Source organism: Mandrillus leucophaeus, unplaced genomic scaffold, assembly GCF_000951045.1.
Source record: "Mandrillus leucophaeus isolate KB7577 unplaced genomic scaffold, Mleu.le_1.0 Scaffold318, whole genome shotgun sequence".
Taxonomy (NCBI): domain Eukaryota; kingdom Metazoa; phylum Chordata; class Mammalia; order Primates; family Cercopithecidae; genus Mandrillus; species Mandrillus leucophaeus.
In genome coordinates this window covers 3,234,385-3,249,382 of record NW_012103343.1, presented here as the reverse complement: position 1 = coordinate 3,249,382, position 14,998 = coordinate 3,234,385, and the positions used below count along the sequence as shown (strand labels likewise).

Below are 14,998 nucleotides of genomic sequence, written 5' to 3'. Positions count from 1 at the left end.
TTCAAATGATCCTCCTGAGTAGCTGGAACTGCAGTCACGTGCCATCACGCTTGGCTTTTTGTGGGGTTTTTTTGGTTTCTGTTTTTATAAAGATGGGATCTTGCTATGTTGGGCAGGCTGGCCTCAAGCAAGTCTCCTGCCTTGACCTCCTGAAGTGCTGTGATTATAGGCATGAGCAACCATGCTGGGCCTCTAGATCTTTTCTGTGCCAAATGTAGTGCAGACCAGAAGCATCTACATTACCTAGAAGCTTCTTAGGAATGCAGAACCTTAGACCCCATGGGGCAGAAATCCTGCATCTGACTCTGCATTTTAACCAGATTCCCAAGCATTAAAATATACATTTAATTTTGAGAAGCTTTGCTCTAGATAGTGTCTTACCTATTTTCCCCCAGTTCAAGAATCTCCAGATTCTTTTGTGATTTGTACTGGGGATAAAGTAGTTAGGTGGTAAATGGAGTAAAAATGGTACCATAGGGAAGGGCTGAACACATTCAGATTTTGGGGCCTTAATAATCTGAGGCTTGAGGTATTAAAGGTAGGTTAGCATTCAGTGAGATCAAAAGGAGAATAGTCCATTCTGAGATCCAGATTTTCCATTTCCACATCTGTAACTGAGGTAGAATTTATTCTCAAAGCCATAGAAATGTTTAGGGGCAAGGAGCTTGTACTGTAGCACCCCCCATCACTGCTAACCTAATAATTGTTTTAATGAGTAGAAATCCACAAAGACAACATATGGATGTCTAAGGATGTCTTGTTTGAGGAGGAAGGAAATGGCTCCTTGGGGGAAATGAAAAAGGGGTAGTAGATTTTGGATTTATTCTGACATCAACTTTTATATATCTCAATTCAAGGATGGCTCTCAGGTTGTTTTTTATCTTAATGCTTGGCCTAAGTTGCTGATCAAAGCCAAAGTGATCACAAAAACCATGCCTGAATGTCATTGTATTTCACTGTCATTAAAAGCAGACTGCATATTACACTTTTCTTCTAAACCACACCATTCTCATTCTTCTAAAAAAAACTACTTTTTCAGGCCGGGCGCGGTGGCTCACGCCTGTAATCCCAGCATTTTGGGAGGCTGAGGCAGGCGGATCACGAGGTCAGGAGATCGAGACCATCCTGGCTAACACGGTGAAACCCCGTCTCTACTAAAAATACAAAAAAGTAGCCGGGCATGGTGGCGGGCGCCTGTAGTCCCAGCTACTTGGGAGGCTGAGGCAGGAGAATGGTGTGAATCCGGGAGGCAGAGCTTGCAGTGAGCCGAGAGCGTGCCACTGCACTCCAGCCTGGGCGACAGAGTGAGACTCTTGTCTTAAAAATAAATAAATAAATAAATAACTTTTTCAGCTGGGTGCAGTGGCTCATTGCTGTAATCCCAGCCCAGCACTTTGAGAGGCCGAGGCGCATGGATCACCTGAGGTCAGGAGTTCGAGACCAGCCCTGCCAACATGGTGAAACCCTGTCTCTACCAAAAATACAAAAATTAGCCAGGCGTGGTGGTGCGCGCCTGTAGTCCCAGCTACTTGGGAGGCTGAGGCAGGAGAATTGCTTGAACCTGGGAAGCAGAGGTTGCATTGAGCCAAAATCGCACCACTGCATTCCAGCCTGGGTGATAGAGCGCGACTTTGTCTCAAAACAAAAACAAAAGAAACCTACTTTTTCTACTAATGGTTTTTAACATTGTTTTGTTTAGATGTCTAAATGAGTGGGTATAGGATGGGCAAGAAAGAACAGAAAAAAAATTTAAGTGACAATTCTTTGCAGTTTCAAGGAATTACATTTCTATATATTGTGGAGTTTTACTCTAAGAACTTATTTCCATGGCTTTTTAAAGATTCTTTAAAAATCTTTAAAGTCTGTCTACAGTAAGTGTAAATTCTTGAAATTTTTTTTTGTCCCCGTAGCATGAATGTCAGCATCATCATTCAAAGAACAAGAAACATTCTAAGAAATCTAAAAAACATCATAGGAAACGTTCCCGCTCTCGATCGGTAAAGGAATTTATTGTACCAAGAGTGTATTAAAGTTATGGCACCATGAGTGTATTAAAATGTTAGCATTATTATGAATGAAATTATTTGTGTTTTTTAGGGGTCAGATTCAGATGATGATGATAGCCATTCAAAGAAAAAAAGACAACGATCAGAGTCTCGTTCTGCTTCAGAACATTCTTCTAGTGCAGAGTCTGGTGAGCATTTCTGTTTATTTGATTAAATCATTTATACTGATATACTCACATTCTGACACTTTTGTTTTCCTTTTATGCTGCTCAGAGAGAAGTTACAAAAAGTCAAAAAAGCATAAGAAGAAAAGTAAGAAGAGGAGACATAAATCTGTAAGCAAGCTTCTAATTTTTACATTTCACCTAGGCGTTTACCCTTAACTTCCTCAGAGATCATACAACCTTTTTCTATCTAATTCTCTGCAGCCCAGGACAGTTCAGGTGGGCACATTGTTGTTGCTCTTAACCTTGATCTTCCATTAAAATCATTTGGTGAGCTTTGAAAAAATACACACACCAGTATTAGGATCCCCATCCCGGTCTTTAAAATTAATCTTCTAGAAAAGAGACTCTTGTGCGTGCATGTGTCTCTGTGTATGTATGTATATTTGTGTGTCTATGTAGACTGAAGCTGTTGTTGAGAACCACAAGTTTAAATGTTAAAACAACCACTGCTCTACGGTTGTAGGTCTTAATCTTAGGTGTACATTAGGATCCACCTAAGGAGCTTTTTCAAAATGTGAAGGCGTGGGTATCACCACAAACCTGTTTAGTTACATTTTTTTTTATTTTGAATTTGTGTATATCTAATGAAGAGCCATTCATTTAAGCACTGACGTTAAATTTTAAATAATTCCTACTCAGCAATTTCAAGAAAATTTTATTAATACAGCTGTCTGCCTTATGTGTTAAAGCTAACAGCAGTATCCTAGGTACATGTATAAACCAGTATTATACTGAGTTGGTGAAAAATGTAATATGTCTCTGTATTTACATAATAGATATTACACATCTGATGTGGTAGTAAGTCTCATGAGTGGTATTTTATCCTGTTAGAATATTATCCTTCCCAAGTGAAGGCTGTCCCCCATGGATCTTGGGTAAATTTTACTTAATCCTTGAGGTTAACAATTCACATTCGCTCTAAGAACACATAATCTGTTATACGTAGATGTTCTTAAGTATTACTTATATAAGAATTACCTATATAAGAATGGTATCTTCATCAAAATGCTAACCTGTTATTTTCTGTTCATTCAGGACTCTCCAGAATCCGATGCTGAGCGAGAGAAGGATAAAAAAGAAAAAGATCGGGAAAGTGAAAAAGACAGAACTAGACAAAGATCAGAATCAAAACACAAATCGCCTAAGAAAAAGACTGGAAAGGATTCTGTAAGTATTTAGAATTGTTTCCTACCTGTATTTTCAAAATGCAAAAATGGATTCTTTGGTTAAACCATGGTGGTGTTGAAAGAATAGACTTTTCCAAGTGTGCTACAATTGAAGAAAACAGTGAAAATTCTGTTAACTACATTTCACACAATGTGATAGTTTTTGGTCATGAATGATCCTAGATTTGATTCTCCTAAATTTGACATTTTTAAAATATAGCATTTCATAACTGTAGCCTTAACTCACTAAGAAAGGATATGGTCACTAAGAAGTGCCACTGGACATGTTTTACCTAATTCTCAAATTTTTTTTTAAGTGAGAGACTAAATCTGGGATTCTACAGATGTCCGCAGTTGTCACTGTCATTAAATCCTTTGTTTCAAAAAGTAGCAATTCAGTAACTTTTAGAAATACTGATTTGGGTTGGAGAAAGGGCAAAAAAATAGGAGAGGAGAATATAAGCCAAAGTTAATTATTTCAATAACAGATTACATAATTAGTCGTTTTCAAAAATATGTATATATGAATGACAGAGCCTAATAATGCAAATACTGTGGGTTTAGCAAGGGCAAATGCCTATGAATCATCACTGGAGAGCATAAACTATGTAGATAAAACCCTATTAGGGATCTCTGGATATTCTGATTCGTTGGTATAGGGTGGGTTTTTTTTAGAGCTGAAACAGGTGAGTCTGAGTCACATCGTAAGTGAAGAGTGAATGCTTCCTTTGTACTTTTTAGCAGCTTATGGTGGGTTAAATGAAATCCCTGGAGTGAAAGAGGACGATATGTGAACTATCCACTTTTCAAAGGTTGTGTCTCACATATAGTGCAGTATTATTTTTGTTTGTTCAGCCTAAATCTTGTCCTGTTCATAAGTCTTGTGTATTTATTTGGCACAGGAATTCATCTGCTTAAAGCATACTACTTCTGTTTCTGTGATAATACTTCTGGAACCAGGGGGAAGCTACAAAATTAGCAAGGAATAGGCCGGGCGCGGTGGCTCATGCCTGTAATCCTAGCACTTTGGGAGGCCGAGGTGGGCAGATCACGAGGTCAGGAGTTGAGACCAGCCTGGCCAACATGGTGAAACCCTGTCTCTACTAAAAATACAAAAATTAGCTGGGCGTGGTGGCGGACGCTTGTAATCCCAGCTACTCGGGAGGCTGAGGCAGGAGAATTGCTTGAACTGTGAGGCAGAGGTTGCAGTGAGCTGAGATGAGCCTGAGTAACAAGAACAAGACTTGGTCTCCAAAAAAAAAAATTAGCAAGGAATATATTATCTAGGAAATGAATACCTGGCTTCCATTAAATGGAAATATTGTTTCATATTCACACAGTCTTTATACTCTGTGAAATGTGTTTCTTTGGAAGAGAATTTGTATAGATACTGGATTCTTTTTTCACAGGCTCAGCCCTTAAACCTCTGAGTACTGATGTCAACTATAATTGTAATCAATGTCTTTTCAGGGTAATTGGGATACTTCTGGCAGTGAACTGAGTGAAGGGGAATTGGAAAAGCGCAGAAGAACCCTTTTGGAGCAACTGGATGATGATCAATAAATTATACCAAATATATGTTTACAGTATGATTTAAAGTCTGATTCAGACCAGGGACTCTATTTTAAGTTCAACTGAAGTAACACTGGGTTTTAATTATATCACAGGAAAAAAAAAAAAGTGCATTTAAGTATTGTTATCGTGGACTTTATAAAAGCAAAGGAAATTGAAAATAACTTTTGATTCTGTATCAAGAATCATATTTTCATACAGTCATAACTGTCTTTCTGTGACCCTTTCACAGGGCACTGTAGGATGGATTAAAGGTGGCAATTTACTGATAACTGCAGATGTCTCTACTTTGTTCTAAAATCTAAGTCATGAGGTGATTTGATTTACTTTATAGAAGCTGGATTTTGAAGATATAATGAAAAATTTTTTGATAATATAGTAGTACAAAAAAAGCACCAGCAACTGATAAAACTGCTTTTTTGTGCACTACCCAACTGGTTACAGCCAATGTGATCTTTTATGGTGAAACTCCTAAGAAATAGGTGGTTTTGCTGGAAACTTGGTAGACCCTTAATTATAGTGGTGCTAATGAGCACTACTGTAATATAAAGCCACCATTATTTTTTATCAAACATCTGAATACATTTTACAAAGGCTATTGTGAGGGCATTATTTTGAGCATCTATTTTGAGGTGATGTTTAAAAAAAACTTTAACATCAAATTGTAAATTAATTTAAATATATTGCCTTAAGGACCTACTAAAGAATGTGCCACCAGACTTTAAGTGATAGTTGCAATATCCTTGTCTAAAAAAAAAAAAAAAAACAGTTGACTTAAACATTTTCTTTAACAGTTGTCTTTTTTTTCTAAATTCAGTCTTTCTCTTGCTTTTTTCCCCCGCTATTGAGGAAGTATTTTGCCTTCCCTACTCACTGAGAAGTATTGACTTCGTGGTACACATTCTAAAGCATTTCTGATTTGAATATTTTTGTACATTTTTATCAATTATTAAACCTTCTCTTCTAGTGTGTACTAGTATTTATTTCTACTTAAACTGCTCAGCTCTAAAGAAATTGTATGATCATTTTAAAGGTACTAAATCCCTGAAATTTTGCTTCATCTTACCCACACAGCTAGTTTATTTTCCTTTTTTAATATTTAAGAATATTATAAATCAGTGCATTTGAGGTCCCTAGATTTGTTTTTCACCTATGAATTTTTTACAGACTATTTTAGAGAGGCAGTGGTTTGAAGACAGAATACTCTACATGCTAACTTCTGAAGGTTGGTAATGTAATTTATACTATTTTCCTTCAGTGCAGGAGATTTTTTAAGTAAATAAGTAAATTTTAGCACCTATTCTTTGGTATTATCTGTGTTATTCTTTTAATGTGTACACTTGAAGAGATTCTATTTCAAGTTGGGATTTAGAAGAACAAAAAGTTTTTTTTCTTAACTATCCTAGTGAGTTTTGAAAGTGGACTTGACCAGAATGTGTCTTTCCCATTTTGCCCCCGTTTGAATTAAATATAATGTCTACTTTTTAAAGGCTGAAGGGGTGGGCGAGGGGATTGTTTCTCATTTTGTCTCCCGAGTCATTTTTCTGCTAAGAAATATGACCAAGCTTTGTAGGAAGACTCATCTTGGAGAAAATGTGAAGTAATCAAATTGCTTGCTTGAGATTAATCTCCTATTTGTATATTAGAGCCAAAACACATAACAACTTTGGCAACAGGGAATTGTCTAGACTCAATTTTCAGAGGTCCCATTGTAGTGAGTTAATACTACTAATCATGTCAATCACTTGACATGGAAGTCAGTGGCAAGTCTTTAAAGTATGCATTTGATATCGGCAAATATATACTAGTGATGTTTCACAAAAGAATTTTAGAATATGTAAAAAACATTGTTTTAATTACATCCATGAATGATTTCTAAAGTACAGCTTTAAAGTTTTGATTTTTCTATTTAAATAAAAAGCTATTGATGTGTTTTAGCATGTCCTCAAAATAGATTCCTGTATTTCTTACAGAGATAATCTTACTATAACCGCAAATCCCTACAACACAATATAAAGTTTCCCTGTAGTTCACCCATGAAAATTATTTGACTTAAAAACAACCATAGTAGTAAACAAATTGCAATTCAAAATGCAACATCCTTGCCATAAAAGATGTAATTTAAGTGACTGTGATCCTTTGTCTCCCTTTCAGGATCCCATCAAATGGGATTTAGTTGCCAGAAAGATACTTGACAGTCTGAAGGTACAGGTGATAAGATTTTGTTCTCTGTGAATATTTTTAAACTAATAGGTTAAGTTTTTAAATCTTCAGTTTGGTAAAAACTGAAACGTCTTGGAATATTGGTTCTATTAGAGTTATATATGTTAAAACAGGAAAGTGTGTTTATTTTCAGATAAGGGGAATTTATACTTTTCATTAAAGCCTCAGATTCTTAGGAAAATGTTGAGGGTTTATCTTCCCTCAGTGTCATTAATACTAATGAACTATTAGATCAAATTCACGTATACATTTAATATCATACTCAATATCCAGAATTTAAATTTTTTTTCTCCCAGTTCATATTTCTTTGTGGGAAAATTGAATTTGTATGAAAAGTTAGATAATTTAGCTAATCAAGTGTGAAGTATACACTCTTCCTAACTGAATTAAAACAATGTAATGCTTTTAAATAAAAGCAGTGGTCCCACCACATTTTTTTCAACATAGTAGCTGGCATTTTATTATCATTAGCCAGAGTAGCTTCAGCATATAAATTATTGATGTTTTCCAACTTTAAAAGTGCATTTTATGCCTCCCAGTAAATTTGATAATGATTTGTCACAGCTTTGTCATCTTTTGACTTTTGCTTAACTGGGCCTCATTTCGTACAACTATAATATGAAAAAGGATTGTCCTAAAGTAAGGGAATCAGTTAATGGTAGGATGAAGAAACTGTAAAAACTCCTAAAAAAAAATCTGTGTGCGTTTTTCTGGAAAGTTTTCAGTTTCAAACTGTGTAATTCAGTTTTCATTCAGTTATGTAATTTGATTATATGCTTTAAAAAACATTTGTCTAAATGTTCCCGGTTTTCTTCTGGTCTTACAGTCAGCTGAGTCCTGGCTATGCAGCCACTCATTTTTGCATCCAGAAGGGAGTAACCCTTTTATATGAAGATTGGATTTTTTTTTTTTTTTAAGCTTAGATGCTATGTAAGAGAAAACTATTTGTAATCACAATAGTACCCAGGGAGGAGTGATGAATGCTTGCTTAAAAAAGGGATATTTAAGTATATTATGTAACTTAAATATAAATTATAAAACTAAAAAACTTCAGCTTTTAAAACAGTTTCTAAACAAAATGAAGCAAAGTACATTAATTCCTTCTATCTTAAATCAGACTTTTTATTTTCCCTTGGGTATATATTTCTCTCAGTGTTAGGTAGATTTTAATTCAACCATTCTACATTCTCTACATAAAGTTACACTCATTTTACATGAAAGCAAAATAATGTCTTTACTTTCATGGAACTGTGTTCTAACAGGCTTATAATCTCATTCTGTGCTTTTGGTAATGGCGTATACCAGTCTGATGATTCTTACCATCTTTATTCTAACATTACTCTTCCAATTGTTTCGACTTAACTGGTGGTCATGTAAGTTCCTCGGTGGCAAGGATTTGTCTGGTTCACTTACTGTTATATATCCTTGTGGAATAGGACAGTACCTGGCACATAATAGGCACTTTGGGAATGAATGTAAAATACTAGTTGAAATATGTATTCATCTGGCATCCATGGTACCCATCATCTGTATTAAAGGGCTTATAAAAGCATCATTGCAATAAACCATACTAACCCACCACTAAAGTCACGGTCATAATTGAAATAAGGTCCTGTGACTGTACCTTAGTTTTTACTTCAGACATGTCCAAAACTTGTGAGAACGTACAATTTAAAGTTGAAAATAATCATTTTGGGCTATTTTTGAATAGGGCTGAAATATGGTGACATGTCAGGCGCTCAGTTTTTTGGCGCTGTCTTTCAGGTGAGGTGGAAAGTGAGAGATGATTTTGCTCTAATTACCCACACATTCTCCCTAACCCTCCATTTTAAGAAACTTAGGTATAATAGCTTCTCTGCTTTTTAAACTTGCCATATAAAGACTATCAAAACTGTTCTGTGATTCTCAGTAGGATCTAGTTCAAGGCCATCTCAGTGCTAGTGATTGGTAATTGTTAATTTGATGGTAATTACCCTACTTGTAAAGTTGACATTCATACTGGCTAATCCTCCCTGCCCCTAGTCATGGCCAATGAAAACATTGAGTGGCTGGCGAATTAGATCAGATTCAAACTAAGCCATTCCTTGATGCTATTCTTCACTACTGTTCCTTAGGGTGTCTAAATGTGTTATTTATAAATATTTTTGGGGGCTCCTGCCTGCAAACTTCGGTAGGTGTTGGTCTTCCCCACCTCTACAACTGAGCCAAGGACTTGTTCTGAAAGGTGAGTAATAAGGGAACAAGGTTTCTATTTTCTGTGTTTGTAATTACCAGATTTTCACCTCTGTTTATATATTATTCTGATGTAAAAGAACCTCATAGTTATATAAAATTAGACCTTTTGTAAATAAATATAATTTATTAGAAAAAGTGGCATCTTTTACTAAATTGGATTTGTGTCAGTTTTTTCCTTTAAGCACCACTCAGGCAGCAAGCTCTATGCTGTGAGAGTTGCTAGAGGCCCACGTTATATTTTCTCAGTGTAATTCCTCTTTTTCTTGATAAAAAGACTTAAAAAAAAAAAAAAACCCATCACCACTTTGACGTACATGTTTGTTCCTTGGGCATAGATGGGCTATTAGTTTAAAAAGAAATGGAAAACATCCTTTTGACGAAATCTGGTAAATTCATCTTTGGAGACATTTCTGATAAAAATTAGGAAATACATTAGGACTAAGAGGAGTTTTATCAAACATTAAAATAGGTATGTGTGGCTGGGTGCAACAGCTTGTGCCTGTAATCCCAACACGTGGGGAGGACGAGGCAGGCAGATCACTTGAGCTCAGAAGTTTGAAACCAGGCTGGGCAACATGGCAAAACCCTGTTTCTACAAAAATTAGCCAGGTGTGGTTGTACGTGTCTATAGTCCCAGCTACTCGGGAGGCTGAAGTGCGAGGATGGCTTGAGCCCGAGAGGCAGAGGTTACTCTGAGCCAGGATTGCACCACTGCATTCCATCCTGGGTGATAGAGCCAGACCTTGTCTAACAAACAACAAAATGTGGATTATGGAGCTAGTATAAGTGTATCTGTTTTCCAGTGTAAGATCACCTCATTCTACAGAGATGATTCCAGTATGTTGAACCAAAGCAGAGTTAGTGATGGATATCAAGCCCCATTCTATTGAGAGCAGAGTTGAGTCAGGATGGTCACTGGGCATTGCAGTGAATTTTAGTGTTACACGATAGGGAGTGGGGAACGTGAGTATTTAATTCAAAGTCATTGGTAAATACCTTTTAAAAGATGAATGTTACTTTCTCTGCCTCATTTGAACTTACTGCTATAGTTGAGTTTGAAAACATTCTGAATTTGTGGAATATTAAAAGATTTTTCTTTTACCATTAGGCACCAGTCTGATAGTAAAACAAACAAGATCCTTACTGGTTGCAGAACTTAATTTTTTGTCTTTCATAAAATAAAGCTTTTAACACATTTCATAACTGGTTTAGTGGAAGGTACACTGAATTGGGAACAAAAGACCTAAGGCTTTATTATAGGCAATTATTAGATTGCACCCTGGGCAAGTCAGTTTCCCAATGTGCACAACAGTGTTTGTTAAATATCTCACAGGCTTCTTGTGAGGAATAAAGATTATTGCCTTTAATCTGTAAGCAGCTATGTGTGACAAATGCAAAGTACGCTGTGGTGGTTGTGACACTAATTATATAAATTATAATACTCCCTTAAATGACTATAATTTATATGTCTATAAATTTAAGCCACTTGAAAGGTATTCTAAAATTTAAAATTTTCCTTGTTTCCATAAAAAGAACATGAAATGTTATGCATAAACTTTTGATGACTGGGAGTTTTCTTACAACTGTCAGTCCATTTGTGCAATGGGGGCCAAACTGCTTGTGCACCTTGCCAACTGGTATGGTTGCTGGGTGCCGTGTTAACTATGCAGTTCATATATAGCCTATTATCTTTATTTGTACAACATCCTAATTGAAACATTTGGTGGGACTGCTGGGGGGTTGTGGCATTTCACCAAACAAAGGTGCTGTTTCCCCAGAAGCTGTATGTTTATAAATAATACAATTTTGGAGATGTAGTTTCATTTCCAAGATCCATTTTCTATGTTTTATATAGCAAGTGGTCAAGATTTCACATAGGGAGGAATCCTTCCTGAAGTTTACCAAGTGTATTTGGATTCTGAGTTCAAATAGCAAGATAGATATATGTGTTTCTAGAAGGTAAGTCTACATAATATTGCTAAAACCCCCTAAATTGTACCATTGAAAGATTATGACATATTACAGAATAGTAGTGTAAATAGTTTATTTGCTCATATGCCATGAAAAGACCAGAAAAGTAACATGAATTGCTTTTATAAAATATTCTAATATTGCTAAGAAGCAGGCCCATTAATAGACAGAAAAGAACATGCCAACGTTGTCTGTTTGTAGATGAATAAATAGGCAATTATTTTAACATATATGTCAGCATTGAACTTTGGAAAACAGCTGCTTTGTAGTGGAAGTCCAACTTGGTCAAATTGCTATTTTTAATCAAAGTGAATGTTCAGTCCACAGAAAGACAAAATCTTGGCATGTTCTTTTTAAAGTACACATTTATGGGAATGTGCCTGCAGGTGGCAGTTTAATCTTTCTGTAAATAGGTACACTAAAGTGAAATATGGTAACTTGTTCCCTAAACTGTCCTTGTAGTTAAATATATATATTAAAAAAAACTATAAGTTAAAATAACATTCAGATTGTATAGCATAGGCTGATGCATTTTAAAACAATATTTACAATATTACCCAGAGGCTTAGGTGGGAATTAAAGAGAAGTGTAAAAACCATAAAAAACTGCACCAATTTTATAGCAAAATATCTGTACATTTAAAAAGATCATATAACTACACATCCAAGGAAAAGGGACCTTCACCAAGGGGTTCACATAAGCACAACATAAAATAGGAACTTCAGCGGTTAAATACTATACAATAAACTTTACAATTAATATATTGATGTACCAAGAAGATAAGCCAGAAGCAGAATGTATATTATGAAAAGTACAAATTTAGCTTCAGTCCAGTTTTTGACTTTGGAATGGATCAAGTGCCCTGCCAGAGAGGAAGGAAAAATAACAGTGGCTTAGTGAGCCATTTAGTCCCATTACATATTATTTAAGCTTAATACCATGTTAGTACTTTTTAGCAACTTAAACTGCAATTCCCCATAAGTAGTCTGGGAAATGCATGAACAAGTTAGCCTTGATAGACGATGCCAAGTGTATCTTCTCCAATTTACAGAAAATAAGAAAAAATTGCGATTGTCAGAGGAGAATAAGGCCAGGTTCCTAATACTACTCTGCTAGCAGATGTAACCTTGAATGCTTATTAATAGAGCTAGTAAACTTCTTCCTTGCAAGGCACCAATTTCTGTTCTCAGAATTAATAATGGTCCTCAGAAATGCTAATACTGATTACTGAGATGTTAATTTTAGTGCTAATAAATACACTTGCATTATTTAAAAGCTGCCTCTAGCTGAAGAACACAGTACTACAAATAAGTCTTATACATTATATCCCCACATTCATACCGGTGAATGCTTCTCACAGAGCATCGTTCTCTAGCACAGAAATAGTGGAATGTGAAACTGGAAACAAAGGGTTGAGTGACCTTTGTGCCACTGCAATTGCATCCTGTTTGCACTTTGCCAGGGCCTGGTTATAGACACAAGGAGTCTCATCATGTGACTTTTTCCTTCTTCCAAGTTGCAAGTAAAATACAAAGTTGATGGATATGGCTAAAACAAAATTCCTTCAAAGACATCTCAGCAAAGGACCCACAGCAGATGCATTCATGTTATTTACAACATCAGGAAACCAGGTGGGCCATCATGGGACAATCACAATGGCAGGTAATGAGTTTAATAAGAAATTTACATTTTGGTTAAAAAAACAAACATACTGGTGTAAAAAGATACCTAATCAAATCAAATCCTATTGCTTTGATTAATCTGAACAGGTACTTCCATTTTTAGGCACTTGTTAACAAGGGTTGAAAGGAGAGCTCATTTTAAAATTATTTTGTGTTTGCTAAATCTGAGCCCTTAAGAATATTTTTTGTGTGTTCAAGGCTGCAGTTAAATGGTAGCACTTTCTTAAAGTTCATGTGGGCAGTTTCATTCATGCACACCCTGTATTCATGCAGGCCGGTCTCCGGTTCACATTGTTATTTCGGCACCATTAACAGAACGCAAGTTCTGATCATCAAAGCGCCGCCTGACGCTTCTCCTCACCGCATCGGCTCGTCTGTATGGTTGGTTTCTAAGATCTGTAAAGAGGAGAGTGCCAGTGAGAGAATAGCAACGTTTAATAGCATGTGTCTAAGCAAGACAAAGGCCAGCTGGCAGCCAATCAAAGCAGCTTGTGTAGAAAAGTCAGCTAATAGGCCCTTCAAACTCACCGAGCATTGAATCAAAGACATAAACATTTGCCTTCAATATTTATAATCAATCAAAATAGGGTGTAATACTGGTAGGATTCTAGGACTTTGAGAGAAAAATACAGATTATTTCTGTCACTGGCCAGAGTCTAGCTGAAGTCTTATTTTGAAATGTTTCTTAAATTAGAAGCAGCTGTAGCTTAATTTTTTTGTTTCTGGAAGCCTGAATGAATAAACAGTAATTGCAGTAAATTTTACACTGCAAAATTAATAAACCACACTGTCCTGTCCCATCTTATCCTTGCAGTTGTAACAAGAACCTAAAGGCTTTCACTTTGCAGATAAGGGACTCAATTTTCATTCCATTAAGCTAGCTAAGTTTATTATTTTGTAAATTTTAAACAAAATAATGTTCAATTAACCATTAAATCTAAACCAACATAATAATCCATTCCCTGACATCCTTTTCGGCCACCTATTTTTTTTTTTTTTTTTTTTTTAAAGAAATGGGGTCTTGTTATGTGGTCTAGGCCAGACTTGAACTAGTCTCAAGTGATTCTCCCACCTCAGCCTCCTGAGAAGCGGGGACTACAGAGCTCTACCACCCAATATTTTTTATGTTATGTCAGCAAGGAGAAGTTATCTGGGCCCTCCTGCATAAGAAAATCCGTGTTAAATGAATGAATCAATCACCGCATACCAGTCCAAATAGGCATTGCTCTGTCGGCATGAAGGGATGAGCAGAGGAATTTTATGCAAGGACTCAGTATGAAGGCAAGCTTTCTTGAGTAAGTCAGGTAACCTAGCCGGCAGGCTAGGGTATGCAGCCTCCCTTTGATGAAGTCAGGGCATAGTGCAAAAAGTAAAGCAGGCATTATACTTTTCCTCTTGTTCTGTTTAATTAGTATTTACTTCCCTTTCATTAACTTAGTATTGTTGACTTCTGCTAGAATACATGGTATCTTTAGAAAGGGAAATACAAACAAATAACAGAATTAAACCAAATTGAATCTTTTGTATCCCTTTATCTACTCAACAAGTTGAAAGTGGAGCTGATGGACCACATTTGACCCACAGAATGTTTGCTCCACTGTGCCCCCCCTCACATTTTAAAATACAGTTTCCTGATGTTTAAATTGGTAATTAACATAAAGACCTGGGTTTCTGTATTTTGAAAAATTGGAATATCTGGCAAAACCGGGCCCCAATTCCTACACAGCAAAAAGAAGCTGGAGCTAAGATCTGTGCTCTTGGTTCAGCACAGTTCCTACCAGGCCTGTCACCTTCCTGGCTCCTTGACTCATGGGAATTTGTATGACCCTGCCCTACTCTTTCCTGGGGGGTTGTGGGGGGAGGACAGTCTTTGTCACCCAGGCTGGAGTATAGTGGTGGATATCTACTCACTGCAG

At 36.3% G+C, this 14,998-nt stretch overlaps 2 protein-coding genes across 3 annotated transcripts in view; one reads left to right on the top strand and one right to left on the bottom strand.

Annotated features, from left to right (window-relative positions):
- The window catches only part of PRPF40A (PRP40 pre-mRNA processing factor 40 homolog A (S. cerevisiae)), a 78,095-nt gene extending 68,531 nt beyond the window's left edge, over window positions 1-9,564 (top strand). For both annotated transcript variants that reach the window (XM_011987856.1, XM_011987855.1), the window contains 5 exons: window positions 1,911-1,997; window positions 2,098-2,194; window positions 2,280-2,341; window positions 3,269-3,400; window positions 4,870-9,564. In XM_011987856.1, the coding sequence (XP_011843246.1) occupies window positions 1,911-1,997; window positions 2,098-2,194; window positions 2,280-2,341; window positions 3,269-3,400; window positions 4,870-4,962 (471 nt within the window). In that variant the 3' untranslated portion in view covers window positions 4,963-9,564. The remainder of the gene's footprint in view (window positions 1-1,910; window positions 1,998-2,097; window positions 2,195-2,279; window positions 2,342-3,268; window positions 3,401-4,869) is intronic.
- A 1,892-nt stretch (window positions 9,565-11,456) lies between these two features.
- The window catches only part of FMNL2 (formin-like 2), a 131,391-nt gene continuing 127,849 nt past the window's right edge, over window positions 11,457-14,998 (bottom strand). The window contains exon 27 of the mRNA XM_011987853.1: window positions 11,457-13,478. Within this exon, the coding sequence (XP_011843243.1) occupies window position 13,478 (1 nt within the window). The 3' untranslated portion in view covers window positions 11,457-13,477. The remainder of the gene's footprint in view (window positions 13,479-14,998) is intronic.